This window comes from Rhinolophus hipposideros (genome assembly GCF_964194185.1).
Source record: "Rhinolophus hipposideros genome assembly, chromosome: 19".
In the NCBI taxonomy this organism is placed as follows: domain Eukaryota; kingdom Metazoa; phylum Chordata; class Mammalia; order Chiroptera; family Rhinolophidae; genus Rhinolophus; species Rhinolophus hipposideros.
In genome coordinates, this window is record NC_138065.1 from 35,020,149 (window position 1) to 35,044,764 (window position 24,616).

A 24,616-nucleotide genomic window follows, 5' to 3' on the forward strand; every position below is an offset into this window, starting at 1 on the left:
CAGAAGGTGAGGAGGAATTAGCCAAATAACACCCAGATATAATCCTATAACTTGTAATTTCTTAAAATATTTTGCATTTTTCCTTCTTTTTCTCAGTCCTTCCCTTTACTCAGGCAGTTAAATGTAATTGATTCTGTTTTCATATCAACTGATGGCATTTTGCTCTGTGTGCTACTGTTTGTATGTTTAAAGAACAAGATTTTTAAAATTCTCATATTCTAGAGATTCTTTTGTGTTTGAGGTATTCTTGTAAATAATTTCATACTTAAGCATTTGTACTACAGCCTTTTCCGTACTAAAACATACACTTTATGCTGTGTTAGGAAGTAAAATAAGCTCTGGATGAGGACTTTGTATTAGGGACATCTTAAAATTTTAGGGGTCCGAAGGGGCATCTCATTCAACATTCTTCCCTATGAAATAGTTCTTAAAACACCCAATTACCTTATTCACCTGATTACTCAATAGACTTATTGAGCACTAGTTGTACTGGGTGTTCTGTGCTAGGCACTGTGGGGATGAATGAGACCACATTCCTGCCCTCAAGGAGCACATGTTCTAGTGAGGCAGATGTAACTTTTTTTTTTAACTTTGATTTATTTTAAGCATGTTTTTCCAGGACCCATCAGCTCCAAGTCAAGTAGTTGTTTCAATCTAGCTGTGGAGGGCGCAGCTCACAGTGACCCATGTGGGGATTAAACCTTGTTAAGAGCACCATGCTCTAACCGAGCTGACCGGCAGCCCCCCTCCCCCCCCGCAGATGTAATTTTAAACATGCAGTTACGTTATACTATGAACACCAAGAGAGAGATCATCTTTCTTTTGTATAAAACCATTCAGTGATGATGAGTTCATTGAACTCATATGCCCATGAACATTGACAGTGTATGTCAGTGTGGAACTATAACTCTTGTAGTTCGTAAAGTCTTTGTGTTTGATCCAAAATCTGCCATTCAGTAACTGCTATCTCTCTGCTCACCTTCGTTCTGCTTTCTGGAACAATAAACTACAAATCCACTATTCTCAGTGTATGTGACATCCCTTCTACCATTTGAAGACAACTCTTGAGTGTTTTCTTTTCTAGACAGAATTTCTAGTTCTTCCTCTGGATGGCCTGTGGTTGTATGTTTTAAAGTGTGGAACATGGTATTCCATTCCAGATGTATTGTTGAATAACATACATTAAAACTTAGATCACTCCCTGACTTGTGCATAATCCTATTGTAACTTAATATTAGAATAGCCCTCTTGGAACTTTATGTTGTCTCAGGATGAAGTTGTAATCAACTGAAACCACAGAAAGAGTCTCTTTCACCTGGACTGCTTTCAAGACATGTGTCTTCAGTCCTTTACACAGCCAATCATTGTTGTGAATTGTAATACAGATTATTTATATCTGTTAAGCATACTATTGTTAGCTCTGGCCCAACATTTTAGCCCAAGAGTTTATACTTTTAAGTACTTATGGTTACTTTTAATTTCCTCCTCTGGGTAAAGCCCTTATTTTACAATACCAAGTAAGCATTCATTGTCTTTTACCAATCAGGCAGGTAACCACTAATCCGTACTTTAGACAAGTAGGATGGTGTTACAATACTGAGCTAATGTAATTCTAGTCAGAGGTGAAGAAGTTTGTCCTCTCTTAGGGAAAGGTACCATTCTTAAAAAACATTTTGAAATAATAAGAGTAGTTTACAGAGCCTTATTTTTACCCTAAAGGTCTAGTGATACCAGGTTGGGAATCATTGGTCTAGTCTAGCCTGTCAAGACCTGTAATTGTTATCCAGCATATTAACCCTTCCAATGTTCACTTCTGTCAGTCTGACATTGTTGACTATTTCCTGTTTTTTGAAGTTTTCTCCTCTCTTGATTACTTCTCAGTCTTCTCTTCTTCTGCCTAACTTAATGTTCCTTGTGTTTCCATTCTCAACCCTATTTTCATTTTCTGTACATACTACTGTAATTGCACATATTGAATAATTTTGTGATAATTTGTTTATAAATTTATCTCCCCAGTGTGACTGTAAATTACTAGGGGATAATGTCTTATTTGTTTTTGCACTCCTTAGATTTTGTACTACATCTGAATGTAGTATGTACACACAACAGATGGGTTTTGAATTGTTATAATGGAATTCTGTACCTTATCTACATGAGTTGCATTCACTTACCAGAGGTGGTTTGACCAAAAACCTGCCATTCAGTAACTTCTATCTATCTTCTTTTCCTAGTTCTGCTTTCTGTAACAATAAATTAAAAGTCCACTATTAATAAAAGTACACAGAATTTCCCGAGTTTATGTTTCCAGATAGTAGCTAGATATCTTGGATGCCCCGTAGTAATCAAAAATGTTTTGCTTAAAACATTCCGAATGTCCTAAAGTAAAGTTGTCATCACAGCCACCAAATCCAGCCTCCGTACTCCCCACTCCATGCAAATTTACCATCTGAGTGGCATTTGTCAGTCACCAGACATCTAAGTTAGAAATCTGGACATTAACCCTGTCTTATAATTAATCTCTCCACATGTTGTTGATCACTAAGTTTTGCCAAGTCAACACCTCAAATTAATTTATAATGTTTAGTTCATTCCCTTATTTAGGGAGTTATATTCGTTTTCTAGGTTGTCGTCTTAGTGCCAATCTTAAGGTTCCTTGCAATCCATTTTCTAAACTATTGTTGGTTATCTTTGTAAAATGCAAATCTAACTTATTTAAAACCTCAGGATGAAACTGGTCTTTAATGATCTAGCGTCTGCTCTTCCTTTAGCTAGTCCACATTTTTCTCTCTTTCATAAGCCTATCAAAAGACGCCTTGCAAAAACGTTTTGCTGAAGTAAAATTATTCACCTTTATTGTTAATTGGCTATATTTTAACTACTTAATCTCTCTGGGTAGTATTTTTTTTAACGGTAGGAGAAGAGTAATTAGGGGATCTCTCTCTGTGTGTGTATACATTTTTCATTCATAATGCACCCTATAGTTAACCACACACTTGCACTTATATTACATTTTTTAAATCATCAGTATAATTCTGAGATGCTGTTGAAGACTTGCTGTGATTCTAAGATTTCTAGGTCAGAATTTGGACTTCCAAAAGCCATTTGAAATATTAAATTAAAAAAAAACCCAATACAAGCATGTTATATTATTGGCCTTGAGGGTGACTGTCACACTCCTTTTCTGCTTTCTGTGTTTTTGTTAGAGAGAGATCATTACAAGGTAACGGGATAATATAATTAGAGTGTCACACCTATCCACATCCTGTGGCAGAGTGAGGACATTTATTGAACAGTTTATTTTTGGAGGATTTACAGTTCAGTTTAATCAGTGATGTTTCTGCGAGGGATACTTTGACTGAGCAGGAATAAAATTTCTAATATTTCACATAGATTTAAGACATGGATATGAGGTAGATTTGTTCAGAGACCTCTGCAAGTACTTTTGAGTAATTTACAGTTCATTTAAGGTTCCTTTTCTAATTCATTAAACAAAATTAGAAAAAAGTAGGGAACACTGGAGAAACAGTTGTATTTCTTTTTTGTTGTTGTTTTAGGTAGTATTAGCATGCAACAATGTATGCCAATGTGGAAACCAAAGAGAGCCACATATTAGTTTATTTATACAATTTATTGAGTAATACTATTTGCATTATTGCTTTCTTTGTAACGATTACAGTTTTCTACATAGCATATGAATAGTAGTATAGTAGATTGTCTTCATGAATTTGATTTCCATATAGCTGACTTCATTTTTTCCCTCGCAAATCCTAGCCAGTTAATACCTAACATGAAAATGCCTGTATAGGGTAACGTAAGATTGGACAAACTCCTATAAATAAAGCATTACAAGATTTTGAGTGAAATGATTTTATGCGTACATAACGCCCCTTTTTTACCCACCCCTCTCCGGTTCAAGCCATTGTTTCTCAGTCTAGTTGTGTAGGAGACACTCCCTGGCCCACGCTGGTACTAGGAGCCTTGCACTTCCCTTAGTCGTAGGTCAGCCGCTCACAGCTGCTCATGGCAGCTCTCGCTGGCTGCCGGCTGCTCACGAGGGCTGCCGGCCGCTCAAACTGGCTGCCGGCAATATGCATACATTGTATGTACATGTAGTAAAATCTTAATTGAAACCTGAACAGTTGGAAGCCTTGACTTGTCATATTTTGGAAGGAGAAAATAGGGATAAAAACAGCAAGCTGATACTAGGAATTTATTTAAAAACAAACTTCTAGGATCCATATGTATATTCAAAACAGTTTCTTATTTTCACACTTTGAGGACTGTATTAGAATTAATATTTACAGTAATATTGTGAGTCATCAAGTAGAGGATTTTAATGCAATATTAAATTATCTTCAGTATTGTAAACTTACTAATGCAGTAATGTATATTAGTAGCTTTAACAAACGGTCTGGTAGCTTTAAAAAACATATTAGTAGCTTAAAAAAACATATAGGATGCAGTAATAAAGGCAAAAATGTGTTCTCAGTTCTCTAGAAAATTAAGTAGAACATCTTTTTGCGAGCATATACCAGGGGTGCCAAAAAATGTATACAAGTGGACACTTTGGTCACTGTTACTCAAGCAGTAGTTCTCCATAATCAGAAGTGTCTGGACGCTGATGGTAACCACTTTGAGCACCTCTTGTAGTTGCAGAAGTCAAACATGACTTGTATTCATCTTTTGTAATTGGTATATATTGAGTATTACGATTTTAATACAGTTTTCCTTTCTTAAAATGTGTATACATTTTTTGGCACCCTCTTTTTATTCAAGGTTTTATGGTATTAACGAGCTTCCAACAGTCAAAAACATAATTAATTAAAATACTGAATTAAAAAGTGGCTCAAAAGTGGGAAAATTGATTACATTTGTGAACAGTAAATTTACTTTTATCTGATAAAACTTACACCTCTTAGAAAAAAATCATTAAATAAATTCATAGGAATGTAAATGGATCAAAAGAGGTACTTAAGGATCAAAGAGAGCATTTAGTATGCTTTGCAAATTATAAAGTCCTCTAAGATATTGTTCCGAAAAGAAATATAGTTGGTTATTCTATGTGATGCTGGAATGGTGGTATATGTCTCAGAATTTAGGCTATTGGATAAGAATATTACGTGGAAAATAAGTTTGTAAAAGTAAATATAGAAAAAACTAATTCAGACTATTTTAACTCTACAGTAATTGCAGAGTAATAACAAAAAAATAGAGGAATTCCAATTTGGGAGGATAACTCCCAGACAGTTGGAAACCTGAAAGTATTTTCTTAAGAAAACATCTAAAAAGAGGACAAATTAAGAAATGTGAAAAGATTAACATTTATTTTTGAATATTTACATGGAAAAATGTTTGAAATAAAATGATACATGATATTGTGGAAGAGAACAAAACATATGGAGTCTTCTGTGTTTCCAGGGTATAAATCTCAATTTTCACTGAATTTTGTGTTCTACTTGGTGAGGAATACAAATGACATTCACATATTTTGGGTGCTCAACATGGGCCAGGCTTCGTCTGTCCATCATCTCAGATGTGGGATAGCAAATGGACGACACTATGTCTCCCTCTCTTGACTGGAGCAGACATCTGCTTTGTTAAAGTATGTTTTTTCCTACCTGTTTTGGACTTGGTTTCAGAAGCCTTCTCAATATTGCTCTCTATCCCACTGTAGCAGCTACTTTTACAGAATTGGTATATAGGATGAAACTATTTTCTATCCTGGGGTGGTTATTATTACGACTTTACAAATGACTTAGTTATTTTTATTTATCCTTACCCCATAGATTAAGTAACATGACTCTAAAATTGAAGAAAACCATGATCTTTCTACAACACTGTGTTTTTCAATTAAGAACTAAGTTTGGTTATTATTCCTTGAAAGTCTTAATTAGGGACAAAAGTAAAAAATGTCTAGAAATTATTGACTAGTCTAAATGGGTTAAGTTGGTTGGGGGTAGTTGGCAACATTAATAGAAAATATTTTTCTTGGAAACTTTTCAGATTTAGAGATTTAAAAAAAAGCATTTGTACAAAGTTCACTGTATCTCTGATTGAAAAAGTATTTAAGTCTTTTGACTCCCAAACATATACATTAAAACATATACGTTTAACATACAGAATGCATACATTTTTCCTTCTATTCTTCTTGGTCTTAGGTAGGATTGGGGATAAAAGGAGTATTGATTTCAGTGTTTGATACTATAATGAAGCTTATTTAACTTTTTGTGGTTTTTTTTTTTTATACTTTTAAAAGTAAGGGTTTTTCCTCCCAAATTTTACTTTGTTGTCTGGCATTTATTTATCTTTAATATTCTTTTCCATTTCAGTAATACTAGTGATTGCTCTTGAGTTCCACATGTACATCAGGGAAATCTCACTTCTTTGGAATTTTCAGAACAAATATAAAGACTAGTAGAGCACTGTCTTACTGCTTTTTCTAGTTATGTAATTTTTATGCATACTTTGGCAAATTTTACAAGTATCAAATTGACTGTAAATTGAAACAGTAATTATTTGCTTGGGCTTCTTATTTATGCGGTTCTTTCATTTGATAAATTGCATACTTTTGAAAGTGGGAGTTAGCTTTCATTGTCATTCTGCAGTGTTGAAAAAAATCTTAGACCATAATAATTTTTATTGTTACTGTTAATACTAAGTCTTGTAACGATTATGCAGTTGTGTTTAAGATTAGATGTATGTAGTGAAACCTAACCAATTTGTGTTAAATGTGGGGGAAAATCTAGTTTTAATTACAAGCTTTATAAACTGCAGTCTTGTTATGTGAATTAAATGCATAACTCAAACTAAGCTACAAGTGTTCCTTCTAGAGAACAGGCCTTAATGACTATGTGAGAAATATTTCTAAGCGTATGCAGATATTAGTGATAGCATCAATACACATTATTGTTGTGTTATTGTTATTACATGATTCATCTACATTTCTTGAAAATAGTTTCTTATAATTCGGTAAATATTCTCCTCCCAGTCACTTGTGTTCTCCATTTTAAAGGTATGTGGTATATAGGTATAGTTCATTCTAGCCCTTCAGCAAGATGAATGGTTGCTCATTGGTAATTTTACAATTAATAAGGTCTCACTGTATTTACGCACTGAGGTTTGCTGCATAGTAATTATTTTATAATCATAGCTAAGTTAGGCGCTTCTTGCCAAGTTTGTATCCCTAGTAACCAGTGATTAGTCTGTAATGTTGATAATAAAGACACAATGGCACTGTTACAACCAAGTTAGAATGTAGATCTAACCTACTTTAGTGATAGAAGTACTGTTTTCTAGTTTTTAGGCTTGCTTCCTGGATGACCTACTTTTTTTTCTTTTTTAGTGGATATCATGGTTTTTATTTCTCATTGCTGTAAGATATTTCTATGTCTTATAACTTAACTGTTCATAATGAGCTTTATAATAAGCAAGATGATTACATTTAATATTTTTATTATTCAAAGTTTAAACAATTTACAGTAGAATTATAAGGTCATGAATATTTAGAACAATACAAAATTTTATTCAGCTTGCATTCATTTAAAGTAGTGGCACTATGTTTCAGGGTGAAGGAAGTATCTTTGTAGTAACTAATAAATAATATTACTCTTATTATAAAGTAATTTTTGATAATTATGATAAAAACTTTTTGGTTAAATTTATTTATATTATCTATAAAATTTGTCTTATTTTAGACTTATAATAGTGGGTTGCTAGAGAATGGGGAAAGGATCACATTTCATTTTATGCAATATGGGTGTATGAGTATGTGATAAATTATAACTAGTGTTTTTATAAGAGAGTTGACCCTTCCATAATAACTTATCTGTATATGTTACGGCTCAGATACAAAAGTGAGTCCACCCTTGCAGGGCTCCCTTCTGGATGATGTGAAGAGCTGCTTAGGAAATGATGATATGCTTTCTGCTCTTGAGAAGCTTGCCATTTAAAATAAATACTTGAACAAAGCTTCTTCACTCCAAGACTTTATAAGATCTTAATTTATGGCTTCAGGAAAATTCTGAATATCAGGTTACCATATTCATATACTAGTGAAGTTTAAAGAGAAGAATTAGGAAACTTTTTTCTTGAGGTAATTTCTAGAAGCTGATTTAAAAGTGTTCTTTGTAACAGTCAAACTCAGGTTATTTTTTGTTTTTAACCTTTAACAAAATTTTTCTTTTTTTTTTTTTTACAGGTGGAGAAAGAACCTGTGGAGTACATGAACTTATCTGTATTAGAAAAGGTAAGTCAATGCTCTGTGTGGATATTTAAATACAAAATGAACACTTAACAGTGTATGATAAATTTTAGTAAAATGCAGATAATTTGGACTTATAAAATATAAAATTTAATGAACATTAATATTTATTATTTGTGTTATAGATTTAAGCATCCGTAAAGTACATATTGCTTCTTATGTGGTTATTGAGAGTTGTTACTATATATTTTGTTTTGATGGGCTGATAATGCCTGGTTTCTAGCATATTGTTTATTAGACATGGTGAAGAGGCAAAGAATGGAGGGTTTGATTTTTGTTCCCTTTCAGAATCTGGAATCTGAGTGCATGCTGATCTCCCATTGACTTCTGTTCTATTACTATACCCCATCAGAGAGATGTGAGGAGTTGGTTGAAATTCAAATCGGGAACGTGTCCAAAGACAACATCTTTTGACACCAACAACTGTCTGTGCTTCCTTAGAAGGAGCCACCTGACAACTGGGTGGTTCAACAAAGTGGCCCCAGGAAAGGTAATGCAGTTATTAGGTGGGAGGCAAGGAATCAGGTATTCTCTTTATTTGGAAGAATCAGGAGAAACTTGGGAATCCCCACACTCATAAGTAATCACAAATCTATGAAATGGTGTAAAGAAAGGAAAAGATATATGTGGGGAGGACGGGGAAGAAATCCTCGTAAATTGAGTACTTTTTTCTCTTTAACTTGGGGAACATTCTTTTTCTTGCATCTTTCTTGAAAACTGACTTGACCCTCCTGAGTCTGGCCAACTAGCTGCACTCCCCTTCCTAATATTTTATCCTAAGGAGGTTTGAGACGATGTCAGTATTTGTGGGACATGAGTATGATTGGCATGCCATGGAAATGTCAGCATATTTCCAGTAAGTCTTCAATAGGTCTGAAAAGCCTCAGCTTCTTCTGTGTCAAAAGAAATAATGTAATCCTTTTTAGGTGAATTTGACGTGGTCAGACTAGTTTATCTGTGTCACTGCTTGTAATTGCTGTTCATTTAAAAACAATCTCTTTTCTTTAGTAAAGTATAGTTTATCTATGTACCTTTTCTCTGGTACCACAAAGGAGAAAATTGAAATCAGTTCTCTGAAATCTCAAATTTAGGATTGTGATTTTCATGCTATAATCATTGTTGATTTGTGCTTCTTATCTAAAATGGGACAGAGAGGCACACATTTATACAGTTTTTTTCCTTTATGTAACCATTTTTAATCTTCTATAATATATTAATCTGGAATTAATAAAAATGTTTTAAATAATTTTATAGTTATTACTTATCTCACTAAAACTTCTTTCTTCATCTCCTTTGCTGGCTTCACTTCTCTGTCAGACCTCTGAATATTGTAATGTACCAGAGTTTGGTCTTGGGTTTGCTTTATTTTTCCATCTTTCCCCTCTGTTTGATTTTATCTAGTTCTGTTGTTTTAAATGCTACCCAATTTATAAATCCAGCTTTGAGCTGTCCTTGAACTCTCTGCTCTTAATTCAAACTACTTTCTGTCTGGATATCTGTGAAAATAACAACTTGGCACGACTAAAATGCAAGTCTTTATTTCTTCACATGAGCCTATACCTTCCTCAGTTTTCACCATCTCAGCTAGTAAATAGAATATACTCAGTTGCTCAAGTCCTATACTACTTTCATTCTCTTTATCTTCCACATTTAATTTATTAACAACTTTTGTCAGCTTTACCTACAAAGTATATTTTAATGTATCCTCTTTTTTCCTTCCTGCTGTTAACATTGTAGTTTGGGTCCTTATCTTCTCTTGCCTATACTACTGTAATAGTTTTCTAACTGGTTTCCCTACTTCTACTCTTATCTCCTTACAGTACTTACCAATGATCATTTTAAATGGTGATGTCTCTTTGCTGGTTGGAATTCTGTTGTGGATTCCTATCATGCCTGGAATAAAATAAAAGTTCCTTATCCTGATCTACAAAGCTTTATAGCATCAACTCCAAGTCCAAAATGTCATCTAAATACCATCTGGAAGTCTCATCGTCTAAATCATTTACATCAAGTATGGGTGAAACTCATATTATCCATCCTGATTTCAAAATTCCTCTCCATCTGAAGACCTGTGAAACTAGGAAACAAGTTACCTGCCCTCAAAATACAATGATGGAACAGGCATATGTTAACAATTACAGATATTTTCATGCCCAAAGTGAGAAAATGGAAGGAAGGAAGGAGTCACTGGTTCCAAGTAATTTTGGAATCCAACTGGGAAAAATCTGCTAGCTTTCACGGCCTGGAAATTGTACTCTGTGGCACTTGGCCCTGATTTCTGAGGCTACATCCTCGGGGTTTAGAACTACCCTTAGAGCCATCCTTCCTTTCTCATGAAAGGTGGTTATATTTGCACCTAAGTAGTTTTTTTCAGCCTGTTTCCGGCCCGTAGAATTTTGGTAGTCTGTCAGTCTTCTTTCATTTTATCCTCTCTTATCCCTTTCAGTGCAAGCTGGCAGTGTTTCTGCTGGTATAATATTCTCAAAAATGTTTCTTGCGAGTCTTCTCAGTATGTCATGGGGATTGAGTCCATTACACAAGATGCTTCTCCACAGGGCTTTCCTAGATAATTCCGTCTCTGTTTTTGGCTTCTGCTGAGATGGCTGAGGAGAATCCATGAGTCACATGTCTATAATCTCTTCAGAGAGCCCTCTGTGTCACTGAATATTAGGACTTTTTTTATTTTGAGGCAGTAGCAAAAGGTTGTCTAGCTTCCAATCTGGTAGATTTTAGAAGGTCCAACATTCTGGATTTGTTTAATGTATATACATAATTTAGAAAAAAATATATATATAAGAAATACATAATATATATGAATATGAGGTCTGACAATTAAGAGCGAACTTGTCACCATACGCTTACACTGGCAGCACTGTACGAACAGCTCTGTAAGGTTTCATCACCTTGGTGTATCAGTGTTTCACAGCTGTGTTCGTGTCGACGTGTGGTGGTGCCTTGCTGAGTGGCGTTCATTTTAGTTGTTGCATGTTTTTGTGTGCTGTCTCCATAATGTCTGAGCTTGAATTAGAGCAATGAACAACTGTTAAATTTCTTGTTAAACTTGGCAAGAGTGGAAGTGAAATCAGGGACATGTGAGTCCAAAATTATGGGGATAATGCCATGAAGAAAATGGCAGTGTACAAATGCATTAAACATTTTTCTGAGGGGAGAGAACGTGACGCTCACTGATGAAGAAAGGTCAGGGCTGCCAGTAACGAGCAGAACTGATGAAAACATTGCAAAAATTCATCGAATTGTGAGTCAAAATCGTCGGCTGACCATGAGAAGCATAGCAGACCTAGTAAACATCGATAGAGACAGGAAAATCTTAACTGAAAATCTTGGCAAGAGAAAGGTGTGTGCAAAAATAGTCCCGAAGGAGTTCACCAGTGAACAAAAACAAAGGAGAGTCAAAGTTTGCCAAGACCTTTTGGACAGGCAAGATGATGTTTTGGGCCATGTTATCACTGGTGATGAAACATGGGTGTACCAATAGCACCCTGAGACAAAGGGTCACAGTGCCCAATGGAAGTCAGCCAATTGTCCATGACCAAAAAAGTTCCATTAGTCCAAAGCAAGAGTCAAAACTATGTTACTAACCTTTTTTGATATCAGAGGGATTATTCATTATGAATTTGTATCACCTGGACAAACAGTTAATCCAGCTTACTATTTGGAAGTGCTGAAAAGGCTGCATGAAAAAATTAGATGAAAACAACCTGAACTTTTCGCCAACAATTCATGGCTCTTGCATCACGACAATGCACCAGTTCACACGGCACTGTCTGTGAGGGAGGTTTTAGCCAGTAAACCAATAACTGTATTGGAACACCCTCCCTACGCACCTGATCTGGCCCCCAATGACTTCTTTCTTTACCCAAAGATAAAGGAAATATTGAAAGGAAGACATTTTGATGACATTCAGCACATCAAGGGTAAGACGACAACAGCTCTAATGGCCATTCCAGAAAAAGAGTTCCAAAATTGCTTTGAAGGGTCGACTAGATGCTGGCATCAGTGCATAGCTTCCCAAGGGGAGTCCTTCGAAGGTGACCGTAGCGATATTCAACAGTGAGATATGTAGCACTTTTTCTAGGATGAGTTTATGAACCTAATTGTCAGACCTCGTATGTATATTCGTATTTCTCCTTTCTACAAAAGGTGAAATACTACATATTATTTTGTATCTTGCCTATTTTTATTTTTTTTAAAAAACAACCTAATTGTATATCCTAGAGTTAAATTCAAATCAATAGGTAGAGATGTCTTTCAGTCTTGTTTTTGGCTGAATTGTACTCCATTATATGAACATACCATAATTTGTTCAAGTAATTTCCTACCCATGGAAATTGCTGTGTTTTAATTTTTTTTGCTATTAAAATAATGTGATGAATACCTTTATGCATGTGTTATTAGTGGTCTATTTTTAGGTAGATTCTGAAAAGTGGGTTGCTGAGTCAACGTAATTCTTATATATTTGTATTAGAAATTGCAAAATCCCTGTTCTTATGTATTTTGCATTCCCACCAGAAACATATGAATCCACAGCTCTGCCAACAAAGTGTATCTTAAACTTTCAATTTTTCTTTGTAATCTGGCAAATAAAAATTTGTAATTTGGTGTCATTCAGATTTTCATTTCTCTTATACGTGAGGTTAAGTATCTCTTTAACCTCTGCTTGTAGAGTATACAAATGTTTGCATGGTATGATTTGAAGGACAGTAAAAGAACTTGCTTCTTCTGAAATGTCTTTCGCGTCAGTGTTCCATGGTTTCTTATCCCTTGACATTTGCTACAATTAGAATCTATCTAATCTTTAGAAATTCATTTAAAAACACGTTGTTACGTGGGAAGAGAAGGTGGGGAGTTATTCCTTGGTCCTCTAGCATTTTCATGGAAACACAGTAGCATAGTGTATGAGATTATTTAACTCTTATTGTGGAAAGTGGGAAATTAGGGACCTCAAGGCATGATACCTAGCATTTTCATGGAAACACAGTAGCATAGTGTATCAGATTATTTAACTCTCATTGTGGAAAGTGGGAAATTAGGGACCTGAAGGCATGATACATAGGACGTTATGTTAGGTGGGGGAAAAGCAGAAGTGGGACAGTATAGAACAGTGTCCAGATGGGCAAGTTTTAGATGCCAAGGTGAGTCTAAATAGAGGACACTAAGACACATTGCACCTGTACTGTTGTTTTCCTGCGAGTTGCTTTTCCTGCGAGTCTCTTTTTTCCAAGTATAGAGGAGACCCAAACCCCCCTGGGTATTCTCATCTCTTTCTTGTCTTGGGGTGAAAAAAGGAGTCTAAAGTTTGAAGAGAAAGGCTGTATTAGGCATGGGGTCCTATTGGTTGTTTGATATTGTAACCTCTCCAACCCTTTTTCAACAACCTCTAAGTCTAAAGACCCTAGAGTTGCAGGTAGGGGCTGGCCTTTTTTTTTTTTTTTTTTTAAATCTTGCTTTCCTTTTTTAAGTTGGCTTCTTTGGCATATTATTGTATCTTATACCCTCCAGTAACACTTTACTCTTTGGTGGAAGGGGTGGTGGGGTTTATGGGTTGTAGTGCATGAAAGAGGCAGCAGTGGCCGGCAGTTGAGCCATTTCAGAGGTAGCTAGCCATCTCCTTGTGTAGTGGATGGAAACCAAAAAGCCTATAGAATGCCTACTGGTTATGCAGACAGGGGAATGAATTTCTTGGTTTCCTTTCTCTTGTGTGTCTGTATATTCTTGTATATTTAATCTATTCAGCAAATGGTTAAGTGCTAGGCAATGTTCTAGGTACTGGAGATATTGGGGTGAATAAGACAACTTACCTGCTTTTAGGTAGCTTATATTCTTGGGGCTGACAATAAACAAATAGCATAATCCTGGATAACCATAAATGCTATGAAGACAATAAAACCCAATGGTGTGTGTGTGTGTGTGTGTGTGTGTGTGTGTGTGTGTGTGTGTAAGTAAGAGAGAGAGGGCTTGTGCGTGCATGTAAGAGGGCAGGAGAGAGAGGGAGTTCAGATAGAATAATCAGGTAGGTAAAGCCTCGTTGAGGCTAACATTGAAGCTGTTATCTGCATGATTAGAAGAAGCTAGAATGTGAAGATTAGGGAAGGTCATAGTTACAGAAGAGGGCACTGCAAAGGCTCTGAGGTTGGAACAAGGCTTGACCTGTCCACGATGCTGAAAGAAGTATGGCTGAGGAAGTAGTAAATGAGTGTGAGGAGTCTCACAAAATGAGGTGGGAACGGTAGGTACTGCCCAGATGAGTATGGGCTTACAGGCCATGGTAAGCGGTTTGTGCTTAATTCTAAACACAATGGGATGCTAAAAGAGGGTTTTAAGCAGGGGAATGATGTGGTATGCTGGTAATATATGATCTGTAAGAGGTTTAAAGTGGAAGTAAGGAGACCAGTTAGGGAGCTGTTTAAGTAGTCTAGGTGAGAAATGATGGGGTTTGGGTTACGGTGTTAGTAGTGAAGAATTAAGAAGTGCTTAGGTTTAGGGTATATTTTATAGGTAGAACTGACAAAACTTGAAGATGGATTAATGCTGGGGAGGGGGTAAAAGGGAAAGAGAGTCAGACTCTTAGGTTTTGGTGTCACTTCTGAATGATGGTGCTTATTGAGATGGGAAAGACTGGGGGAGGAGCTGGGGGAGCTAGGATGATGGTGCATAGAAATCAGGTCCTCTGTTTTGGACGTGTTGACTTTGAGATACCTATTTATTGAAGATGTCAGGAAGGCAGTTAATTGGATATCTAAGTTTGTAATTCAGGGGAAAAGTCAGGATGGGAGATACAAGGCTGTGGGTACATCATACTTAAAGCCATAAGACTAGTTGAGATCACCCAGGAAGTGTGGCTCAGTAGAAAAGAGGTGACCAAGTACAGCATTAACGTAAATATAGATTTACATGTAAAAATTAAAAGATAATTTATGTTGTGGTTGTTGAACATGAATAGTTTATCTCAATGAATTTATTATCTTTGGAATTAATTTTAAAAAGATAGTTAAGTAATGGTTGTCTTGCACTCTGCTAGGGATAATTGTTTGAGTTTTCACTGACTTTCTCATCTAAAAGCATCCTGCAGAAATAAGTGTTCTCAGTTGATTTTAGTACAGAGAGTGGGCAAGATAAGAAACTATGTAGTTTGTGTACTAAGAGAATAGAAATGGTACAGGAACCTGTGGTGTTGGTTTGTCACTACATCCACTTTTAAAAGTGAAGTTGTAGAAGGTCCACACTCAAGCAAAATTATGACGTAAGTAACATTTGTTTTAATTATCTCTTTTCTTTAAAAGTGAAAGGTCTGATTTTTAAACCAGAGTAATACTTACGTAGTTAATAAGAGCATTCCCTTGCCTTCCATTCTTCATACCATTCCCGTTCTCCAGAGGCAAAGCCTTTCAACCCTTTTAGCTGTCTTTCTTTCTGCTTACCTTCATATTCTAAGTACAGCTGCTCTGCTCTTTCTTGATTTTGAAAACATTTTTCAATCTGTTGTTTTCCTGCTATGGTAGGTGAAGGGTTCTAGCAGATTAGCGTAGTGGTTAGGTATGTGGTTCTGGAGACAAGATTGCAGGATTCTAATACTGGCTTTCTATCACTTATTGACTGTGTGACTTTGGGCAGGTTACCGAGCCCTTCTGTTCTCATGCATAGAATGGATAACAGTAATGTATTCCTCATGTGTTTTTGTGAAGATTAAACTAGTTAATACATGTGAAATAGATATCAGCACATTTGTTGTGCCAATCGATAAAAGTAAATAATAAAATTTAATAATGTTAATTGTTAAAATAATAAAACTTTATTTCGTCCTCCCCATGCATTTGTCCATATCCCATTTCCCCAGTATAGTTGTATTTCAGTTTTGGTTATGTTAATTTTCAGAATTTAAATCTTTATGATTCGTATTGTTTGCAGTAAAGACATATTGTACAATACTTATATTCCCCTTTTTTTTTATACAATTTTTACTTCTTCTTTTAAAATATCCTGTCTCTTTACTGGCCAATTTCAGGCAACCACCTCAACTCCTCCTTAACCAGGGTTCAGAATCCATGTTGGTATCTGTTATTCAGATTCTACCTCTCCTACCACCCTTCTTCTCATACTGATGTACACCGTTTCTATATCGTATCATTAAGTTTTTCTGCTTCCCAAGGAAATAATTAGCCAGCATATTGTATTACTTACGATACTGTTAGCTGCTGCACCGGGCAAACCCCAAACAGACAATGACCTGGACAAGGTAAAGGTTTCTTTCTCACTGGGCTGAAGCTCAAATCAGATGTATCCCATTGCCACATGGCAGTGCAGCAGGGACCCAGGCTCCTTCTGTCTTGTGGCTCTGGCATCCTCAGTGTGTGGCTTCAGAGGTTGCTCGGTTCGTCTGCATTAAGCAGGGGGTGCACAAGAGGGAAGGACAATTGTGCCGAGGAGATTACTATGGGCTGGGCCTGGATGCAATGCACATCGCCTAAGATTCATATCCCATGTTGGTAATTCAGTCACATGGCCACATCTAACTTCGAAACAAGCTGGGAAATGTTAATGAGCCAGTGAGCCTGGAAGTACAGTGAGCTACATTCTCTCATTTATCAGTTAATCCCCGTAATACAATATGCCCACCGCTCCTTAGTTTCACGTGTTCCATTTATTTTAATGGTGATCATCTACATAAATTCTCTCTAGATGGAGTTGTGTAACTTAAAGGTGTGACTTCAGTGAGAGAATTTCAGGCTAGGTAGAAGAAGAGGAGGGTGACATGGAAAGATACAACAAGGGTTTGGGTTGTATTATGTTTTGTCAATCCTGTGATTCTCTTTTGTCCTGCAGGACTCTATCCCATTTTGCTTTTTTCCCCTTCTCTACCCAATTGCAAAAAGACCTCCTCCTTTCTTGACTTTTTTCTTCTCCAGAAACTATGAGTTACAAAGACTGTTCAACTACCCCTTTAACTCATGCTTACCTCTTTAACTCATATGTACTTCTAAGTTCCTTCCCTGTTCACTAATCTTGTTTGTTTATTTTTTAATATTTTCAGATTTAGGATGGACTTACCGTTCTGACGGTAGTTTCAGATCAACCTTTGGACCCCTTGCTATTTTCTTCTGTCTTCTCAGCCTTTTGTCTTCCTGTGTTGGCGACCAAACCTTTCAGTGGGGTAGAATTGGGTGGGAGCATGAGAGATTGTGCCCTACAATTAGGACGTTTTGTCCTTTTACTAACAGTTATTTTGAATTTTCAGCATTCTCTGTGCTTAATTTATTCTGAAAAAATAGTTTTATGTAGATTTACCTTTTCCTTCTTGTTTTGTACAGTTTTGGGAGGAAAGGTTGGGAGGCATGGAGCTTACATGGCTTCTATTTTTCTCCAAATACTCAGAAGTGTCAGTAGTGTTTTGATGAACAAAAGTTTTGATGTTAGTTTAGTCTGACTTTTAAGTATTTTTTTTTTCTTTTCCTTTTCTCTCTCTTACTCTCACTCTTTGAGACTTCTTGGGGAAATAGCAGTATGTTAATTTAAAAAGTTTGAAGTCTTGCCTTTGAACCCTAAAGTCATATTAAGTCATTAATCCATCTAAAATTTGTTGTGTGTGTGAATGGTTGATATGTCCAAGTCATATTAACCTGAAAGATGGTGTCTAGTTTTATGATATAGGACTCCCTCTTTCTGTCTGCATGGTATTTTCTATATACTTTGTCTATCTTTATTTCCTTACTGAATTGAGTTTACTTAGTACAGTTGATCCTTGAACGACAGTGGGGTTTGGGGTGCCAACTACCCACATAGTCGAAAATCCACATATAATTTAAATCAGTTCCCCACATACGTGGATTCCCAACCGTGGATCAAAAATATAGTTGACCCTTTTACAACGTGGGTTTTTGAACTGTGTGGGTCCATTTAAAGACAGATTTTTAAAGTACATGTATAAGTGAACCTCTGCAGTTCAAACCTGCGTTGTTCAAGTGTCAACTGTACATGCAAATCAACATATAATATGCCAATGATATTGCAAATGACAATTTGTTTAGGAAATTATACAAAAAAATTCTTGTAGTGGCTAGAGCTTAAGAGATATAAGTGGTAACATTTTTTTACTTTAAAAATGAAAATGGCTTTATTGAGTCCATGGGGAAAATGTATAGATGTTCAAATTTATTACCTGCTATATATTTTTTTGACTCTAAGAAAATCACTTATTTAAATCAGTAAATTATAAATATCTGGTCATCCTTGACAAATAGTAACAGAGGCCAACTTTCTAATCTTCTATCCCATTTGAATCAAAGATTGTCTTGAAGCTAAGTGGTCACCTGTGGTTTTTTGTGTGCTGCTCGTCTCTAGTCTGGGTGATTTCTTCCAAATGTGATCCTAAATAATAACTTAAACCTCATCAGTTTGCATCTTAGGGGGAGTTGTTATCACCCAGCTGACAGCAAACCCTAGATGATTTTTGGCATAGGGTTATGCTTGGTAGTGGTAGGTTACAAATTCTCGGGCTGAATTAAACAGTGTTTATATCTGTTCAATTGTCATAGTTTATTATCCTAGTAAAGTTGTAAAGAGGGTGCAAGACGTAAGAGATAAGAATTTGCAAACAATAGGTAGAATGATTTATAGTCAAGAGATCTGGTGGGGAAACTGAACTTGGTGCTGCTTTTCCCAGCTTATGACGGTTAAAGGAGTGTTGCTGTATGTGTTATCCTTTTTCCTTTCAGTTGGCTGCTATGACTTTGTGGCTTAATGATAATCCAGTTAGTTTTTAATCCTTTCCTGCTTATACCTTTAGAATTCTACCTTGTAGCTGGGTAGACAGATTTGTTCTCTTTCTTTCTCTGTCCCCTTCAGTGCATCCTGGGCTTTTCTGTCTTTTGGTGGTGGTTTTAGATGTCTTTTTTTGGGAGAACATTAGTTATCTGAAAACAAAGGTGATAATTGTGAATATACACTTTGCACTCCCAAAACTGTACATACATATAGGGGAGTGAACTACGTATAATTTGACTTTTTGGAGGCTGGAGTTTGGTAGGAATATTTTGGTTAGTGACCACACTTGACTTTTAAATCTTTTGTAGTTCTAATGATCCAGAGTATAAGAACAATAAAGTACTTTTTCTTCTTTCTAGTATTTAGTAGAAAGAATACAGGATTTGGAATCAGGAGACATGGCTTAAGTTTTCTAATTTACTTCATCCAGGCACAGCCATTGAATGTCACTAAATTGGTTGTCTCAATTTCTTACATGTAAAATGGTGATACATTTAATCTCACAAAAATTTATGAGGACCAAATGAAATAAAGTATATGCCACCCTTTGTAGCCAGTAAGTTGGTATATACATATTATTATTATCTTATTGAAGGAGGTAGGGAACATGCTTGGAACTTGTAGACTCTTAAGAGTGGGCCAGATGTACTCTGTATGCATGATTTTGGAAGGTATGGTCTGATTGTTTCTGTTGCTCATTCTTTCAGTGGTTTAACATTCTGGATTTTGAAAATTAATAGTTGGTAATTTGAGCTTTCCAAAAATGTTGCAGTAATTCATTTAAATGATGGGCTATGTATGTAGGAAGCACTTTGCTGATCTCTGAACAAGGAAGTGATTCCTAGCATGAAAAATTCTGACCACTAATCTTTGGATTTTGGCATATAAGCAGACCTCTATGTTCATGTTCATGTTCAATGCAAATCCAGTAAACTCATTATTCTGTTGTTAGATCAACACTCAAATATGAAATAGTAAAAATTATGTAAAAAATCATAATTCTGTCCTACTCCTCTACTTAATTTTGTTGTTGTGGCTAAACAATATGTTATAAATAATGTGCTCTTTTTTCAGCATGTGATTTAGTTTGAATTTGTTTTTAGAAAACAAATTTGTGACAACATGGATAGATCTTGAGATTATTATTCTAAGTGAAGTAAGTCGGACAGAAAAAGTCAAGAACCATATGATTTCACTGATAATATGGGATATAAAACTGAAAGCTTTAACAAAGGAACAAGCAAACAAATAAAGGAACAAAAATTCATAGACATAGACAATAGTTTAGTGGTTACTGGTAAGGGGGGAAGAGGGGTGGCAGATGAAGGTAAATAGGATCAAATATATGGTGATGGTGAAGGAGAACTGACTCTGGGTGGTGAACACACAATGTGATACATAGATGCTGTGTTACAGAATTGTACGCTTGAAACCTATGTAACTTTACTAACCATTGTCACCCCAATAAACTTTAATTAAAAATAAGGAAATAATTAAATTTAAAAAATAAATTATTTTTTAAAAATCTGACATATTTCTCTCCACTTATAATATTTTTTAGTTTTCTGGTTCTTAGGGTAGATATCTTTCCTTTTGATATAGCTCAGTGACATCTAAGTGCTAATAAGAAATTTTCTTGAATTGAGGGGACGGATATATTTTAGTAGCTCTATTGAAGTAGATTTTAAGCTTTTTTTTTTTTTTGCTCAGGAATTTTCAATTAGGTTGTGAATTTATAGAACCTCGATGGTAACAAAGAATGGAGCTTTTGCTACTATAATTAAAATGACACTTTCATTTACAGTTTAACACAAGGTGGAAATCATGGAGTTATATTTTCTTTGATTCATTCTGAGCTTCCTTGAACTTCTTAATGAGAGGTTTTTGTGCACCCAGAGGGAAAAGAGCCTACCTCATTGACTCATGCTTGTTATTTTTAGTTTTATATTCCAAATAGAGGCTGCTGTAAATTAATATCAGCATTAAGTAAGGCAGACCCTCCGATTCGAAAGGGTGGGGGTCTGTGAAGTTCAGGACATAAGGGGAAAGAATATATTGTAAAGGTCACAGAAGTACCAAATCTGGAACAATCATCATAAAAATGTAGAGAGCAAAGTCGTGATAAAAACTCTAAGAGCCAGTCCTGTACTTCACTAAGTTCTGCCTTTCTCTGAAATACTTCTGTCTAAAAGTACCATTTTCTCTCTTTCTTTCTTTCTCTCTGTCTCTCTGTCTCTCTCTCTCTCTCTCTCTCTCTCTCTCTCTCTCTCTCTCTCTCTCTCTCTCTCTCTCTCTCGGAGGGCACAGCTCACAGTGGCCCATGTGGGGATCGAACTGGCAACCTTGGTATTATTAGCACCATGCTCTAACCAACTGAACTAACAGGCCACCCCCTCTTTCTAAAGCCTGTATTGGAGTTTTGTGAGTATAAAACTAAGGTGTTTTGCAGAATATCTGTGGACCAGTTTCAGAAAATTAAAGCCCATTTTAGGTTATCCTAACCCTTATGCATTATTCACTTGTATTACTTACTCTTTAATAACTGACACTGAAAAAGGAAAATAAGTTCATTTATTGGTACTAGAGCAGAAGGACCAGAATGTTTTTAACTGTCCAGCCCTTGGTCCAAAGGAAAGTGGTCTGTGCATACTTTTGCTCAGAATAGATGTCTCACTGATCTGAAGCTGAGATGGCCAGGATGTGTGTATCTATCCTTTTTCACTTTTTAAAAAAATCCTTGAGAGAGGATCAGGGATGGATTCGTGGTATCCTGACAACATGGAGTCTAAGCATTTTACAGAACACCCCCATTACCGATTTAGTTGGTTTCGCCTAACGTTTTTTTCCCATTAGAAGCAGGGTAGGGGAGAAGGGAGAATTTTTTTCTTTATGGACCTATTTTATCCTAAGACCCAGGCAGAAGAGTGGGATATATCCTGATTAATATTGCCCTAAGTACTTATTTTACTTAAATGAATTTCATATATATGAAATTCATATATGGTTGTGAACACAACATATATGGTTGTGTTCTTTTGATCAATAATTTGATTTTCTTTATTGCTGGCCTATGACCATTTCAGGAGGAGGGAAAATATTTGCAGAAGACAATTTCTATATATCAGCTGAAATATGCTTTATTTTTTTCTACCTTTCAACCCCCAAACCACAAACAACCTTTAAGAAATAGATCCACAAAGTTAGAGCAATGTATCTGGTGATATGGCTTAGGTTTGGAGATTATTTCCCTAAAGAATTGGTTGTTCAACTCAGTGAATCTCTAATTATTGTAAAATGTGGGCATCATTAAACATTTAAGTCTTTAATCCACTTGGAATTTATTTCAGTCTAAGGTATGAAGGAAGGATCCAGCCTTAACTTTTATCTATAAGTAATTAAATAGTTATACAAATACCAGATATTGAATAATTCATTTTTTCCTTGATAATTTGAAATGCCACTGCTATGCTAAATTATTATACATATGTGGGTCAGTTTAAATTTTTTCTTTCACTGATTTGTCTTTTCTGGAACTACAAGTACATTGCTTTTATTACTGTGGCTTTTGTTATCTGACAGAAAAGGGTTTCTTGCATTAATGTTTCCTTAAAAAACTTCCTGGTACTCTCTTATTTATTAAGTTTCCAGATAAACTTCGGAATCACCTTGTCAAGTATCTCCTCCTATAATTTATGTTCCACTTCCTTCCCTTAAAATAATCCTAATGGGACAAATTAAATTCCTAAATATATTTCTTTCCATTCAGAAACATGGCAACTCTCTCTGTTTTTTCCTTATGTCTCCCATTAGAGTTTTATAGGCATGCACTTTTTTTTTTTCTTAAGATTTTATTGGGGAAGAGGAACGGACTTTATTGGGAAATAGTGTGTACTTCCAGGATTTTTTCCAAGTCAAGTTGTTGTCCTTTCAGTCTTAGTTGTGGAGGGCACAGGTCAGCTCCAGGTCCAGTTGCCGTTGCTAGTTGCGGGGGCGTAGCCCACCATCCCTTGCTGGAGTCCAACCGGCAACCTTGTGGTTGAGAGGACGCGCTCCAACCAACTGAGCCATCCTAGAGCTCAGTGGCAGCTCAGCTCAAGGTGCTGTGTTCAGTCTTAGTTGCAGGGGGTGCAGCCCACTATCCCTTGTGGAAGTTGAGGAGTCGAACCAGCAACCTTGTGGTTGAGAGCCCACGCTCCAACCAACTCAGCCATCTGGCCACCCGGGAGCTGAGCGGCATCTCATTGACTTCATTCTACTTGCGGAGGATGTAGCTCGCTGGTCCATGTGGGAATCAAACCGGCAGCCCCATTGCCCAGAGCTTTTGCTCTAGTCAACTGAGCCACGCGTCCACCCCACATTTCTTAATTATTTCAATTGCATTTTATTTGTTTTGTTGTAAATGGGACTTTTTATTTCTACCTATTTTTGCATATAAAAAAGTTGTTGATTTATATATTTATTTTGTAACTGACCTGGCCTGTGGATAAATACATGGTTTAGTTAGGGAAATATAACAGCATGCTACAGTGTTGATGTGATATTTTTGTGTTTATAAGGTTTTGAGGTTCCCCAAGACCAACTCCTGTGTTTGAAGATTTGCTAGAAGGACACCTGGGACTTAGCATATACATTTGATCCCTGAACAACACAGGTTTGAACTGCGTGGGTCCACTTATATGTGTATTTTTTTTCAATAAATAAACAGTTGGCCCTATGTATCCTGGGGTTTTGCATTTGCAGATTCAACCAAACGCTATTTTCGATCCATGGTTGAGAATCTACGGATGTTGACGGCCAATTCTATGCATTGTTCTGTGCCATTTTATATAAGGGACTTGAGCATCTGCAGATCTTGGTATCCGCGGGGGTCCTGGACCCAAATCCCGTGGATAACGAGGGGCGACTGTAGTTAAGTTTTTGAGTAGTCAAAAGTTATTCATGGATTTTTGATTGCATGGTCAGGATCAGTGGCCCTAACCCCCACGTTGTTCAAAGGTCAACTGCAGTTTACTCATGGGTAAGATTTATTGCAGTGACGTAATAAAGGTACACAGTTGCATTACAAGGGGAAGAGACACAGGTGGAATCAAATTCACGTGCAGGCTTCTTTATGCTGTCCCTCACATGAGGGGTCACATAGAGGACATGCATCCCAAAGCAGCAACAACAAAAGTGCAGCAACACATGTGCTGTGTTTCTTTTTGTCCGTTAAAAACTCCATTAAAGGCTTAGAGCCTAAGGTTTATATTTGTGACTAGTCACATAAATACCCTCTATCTAGCTTGTAGCAAGAGTCCAGACTTTCAGAAAAAAAGCGGAGTTCAGCATAAACCCCAGTGTCTACACAGTCTTGGCATAGGGCACCACTCTCATCAGGTAATTGTTGACTGGGAACACCTAAAGAACCAAGTTCCCAGATTCAGCCAAGGGCCAACCTTGCAAGCAGGCCTTTTTAAGTCCTGCTATGTTAACTTTTTTCTACTCTTTTCTACTTTTCTAACTCTTTTCTGCTGACTGAAGGTCAATGCCTAAGGGCATATTTTGAAGAAAGCCATTCTGAGTTAATTTTTATATATG

At 36.2% G+C, this 24,616-nt stretch overlaps 1 protein-coding gene across 2 annotated transcripts in view; it reads left to right on the forward strand.

Annotated features, from left to right (window-relative positions):
- The window catches only part of SYT14 (synaptotagmin 14), a 181,926-nt gene that overhangs the window by 1,336 nt on the left and 155,974 nt on the right, over positions 1–24,616 (forward strand). For both annotated transcript variants that reach the window (XM_081026789.1, XM_081026790.1), the window contains exon 2: positions 8,198–8,245. In XM_081026789.1, the coding sequence (XP_080882915.1) occupies positions 8,198–8,245 (48 nt within the window). The remainder of the gene's footprint in view (positions 1–8,197; positions 8,246–24,616) is intronic.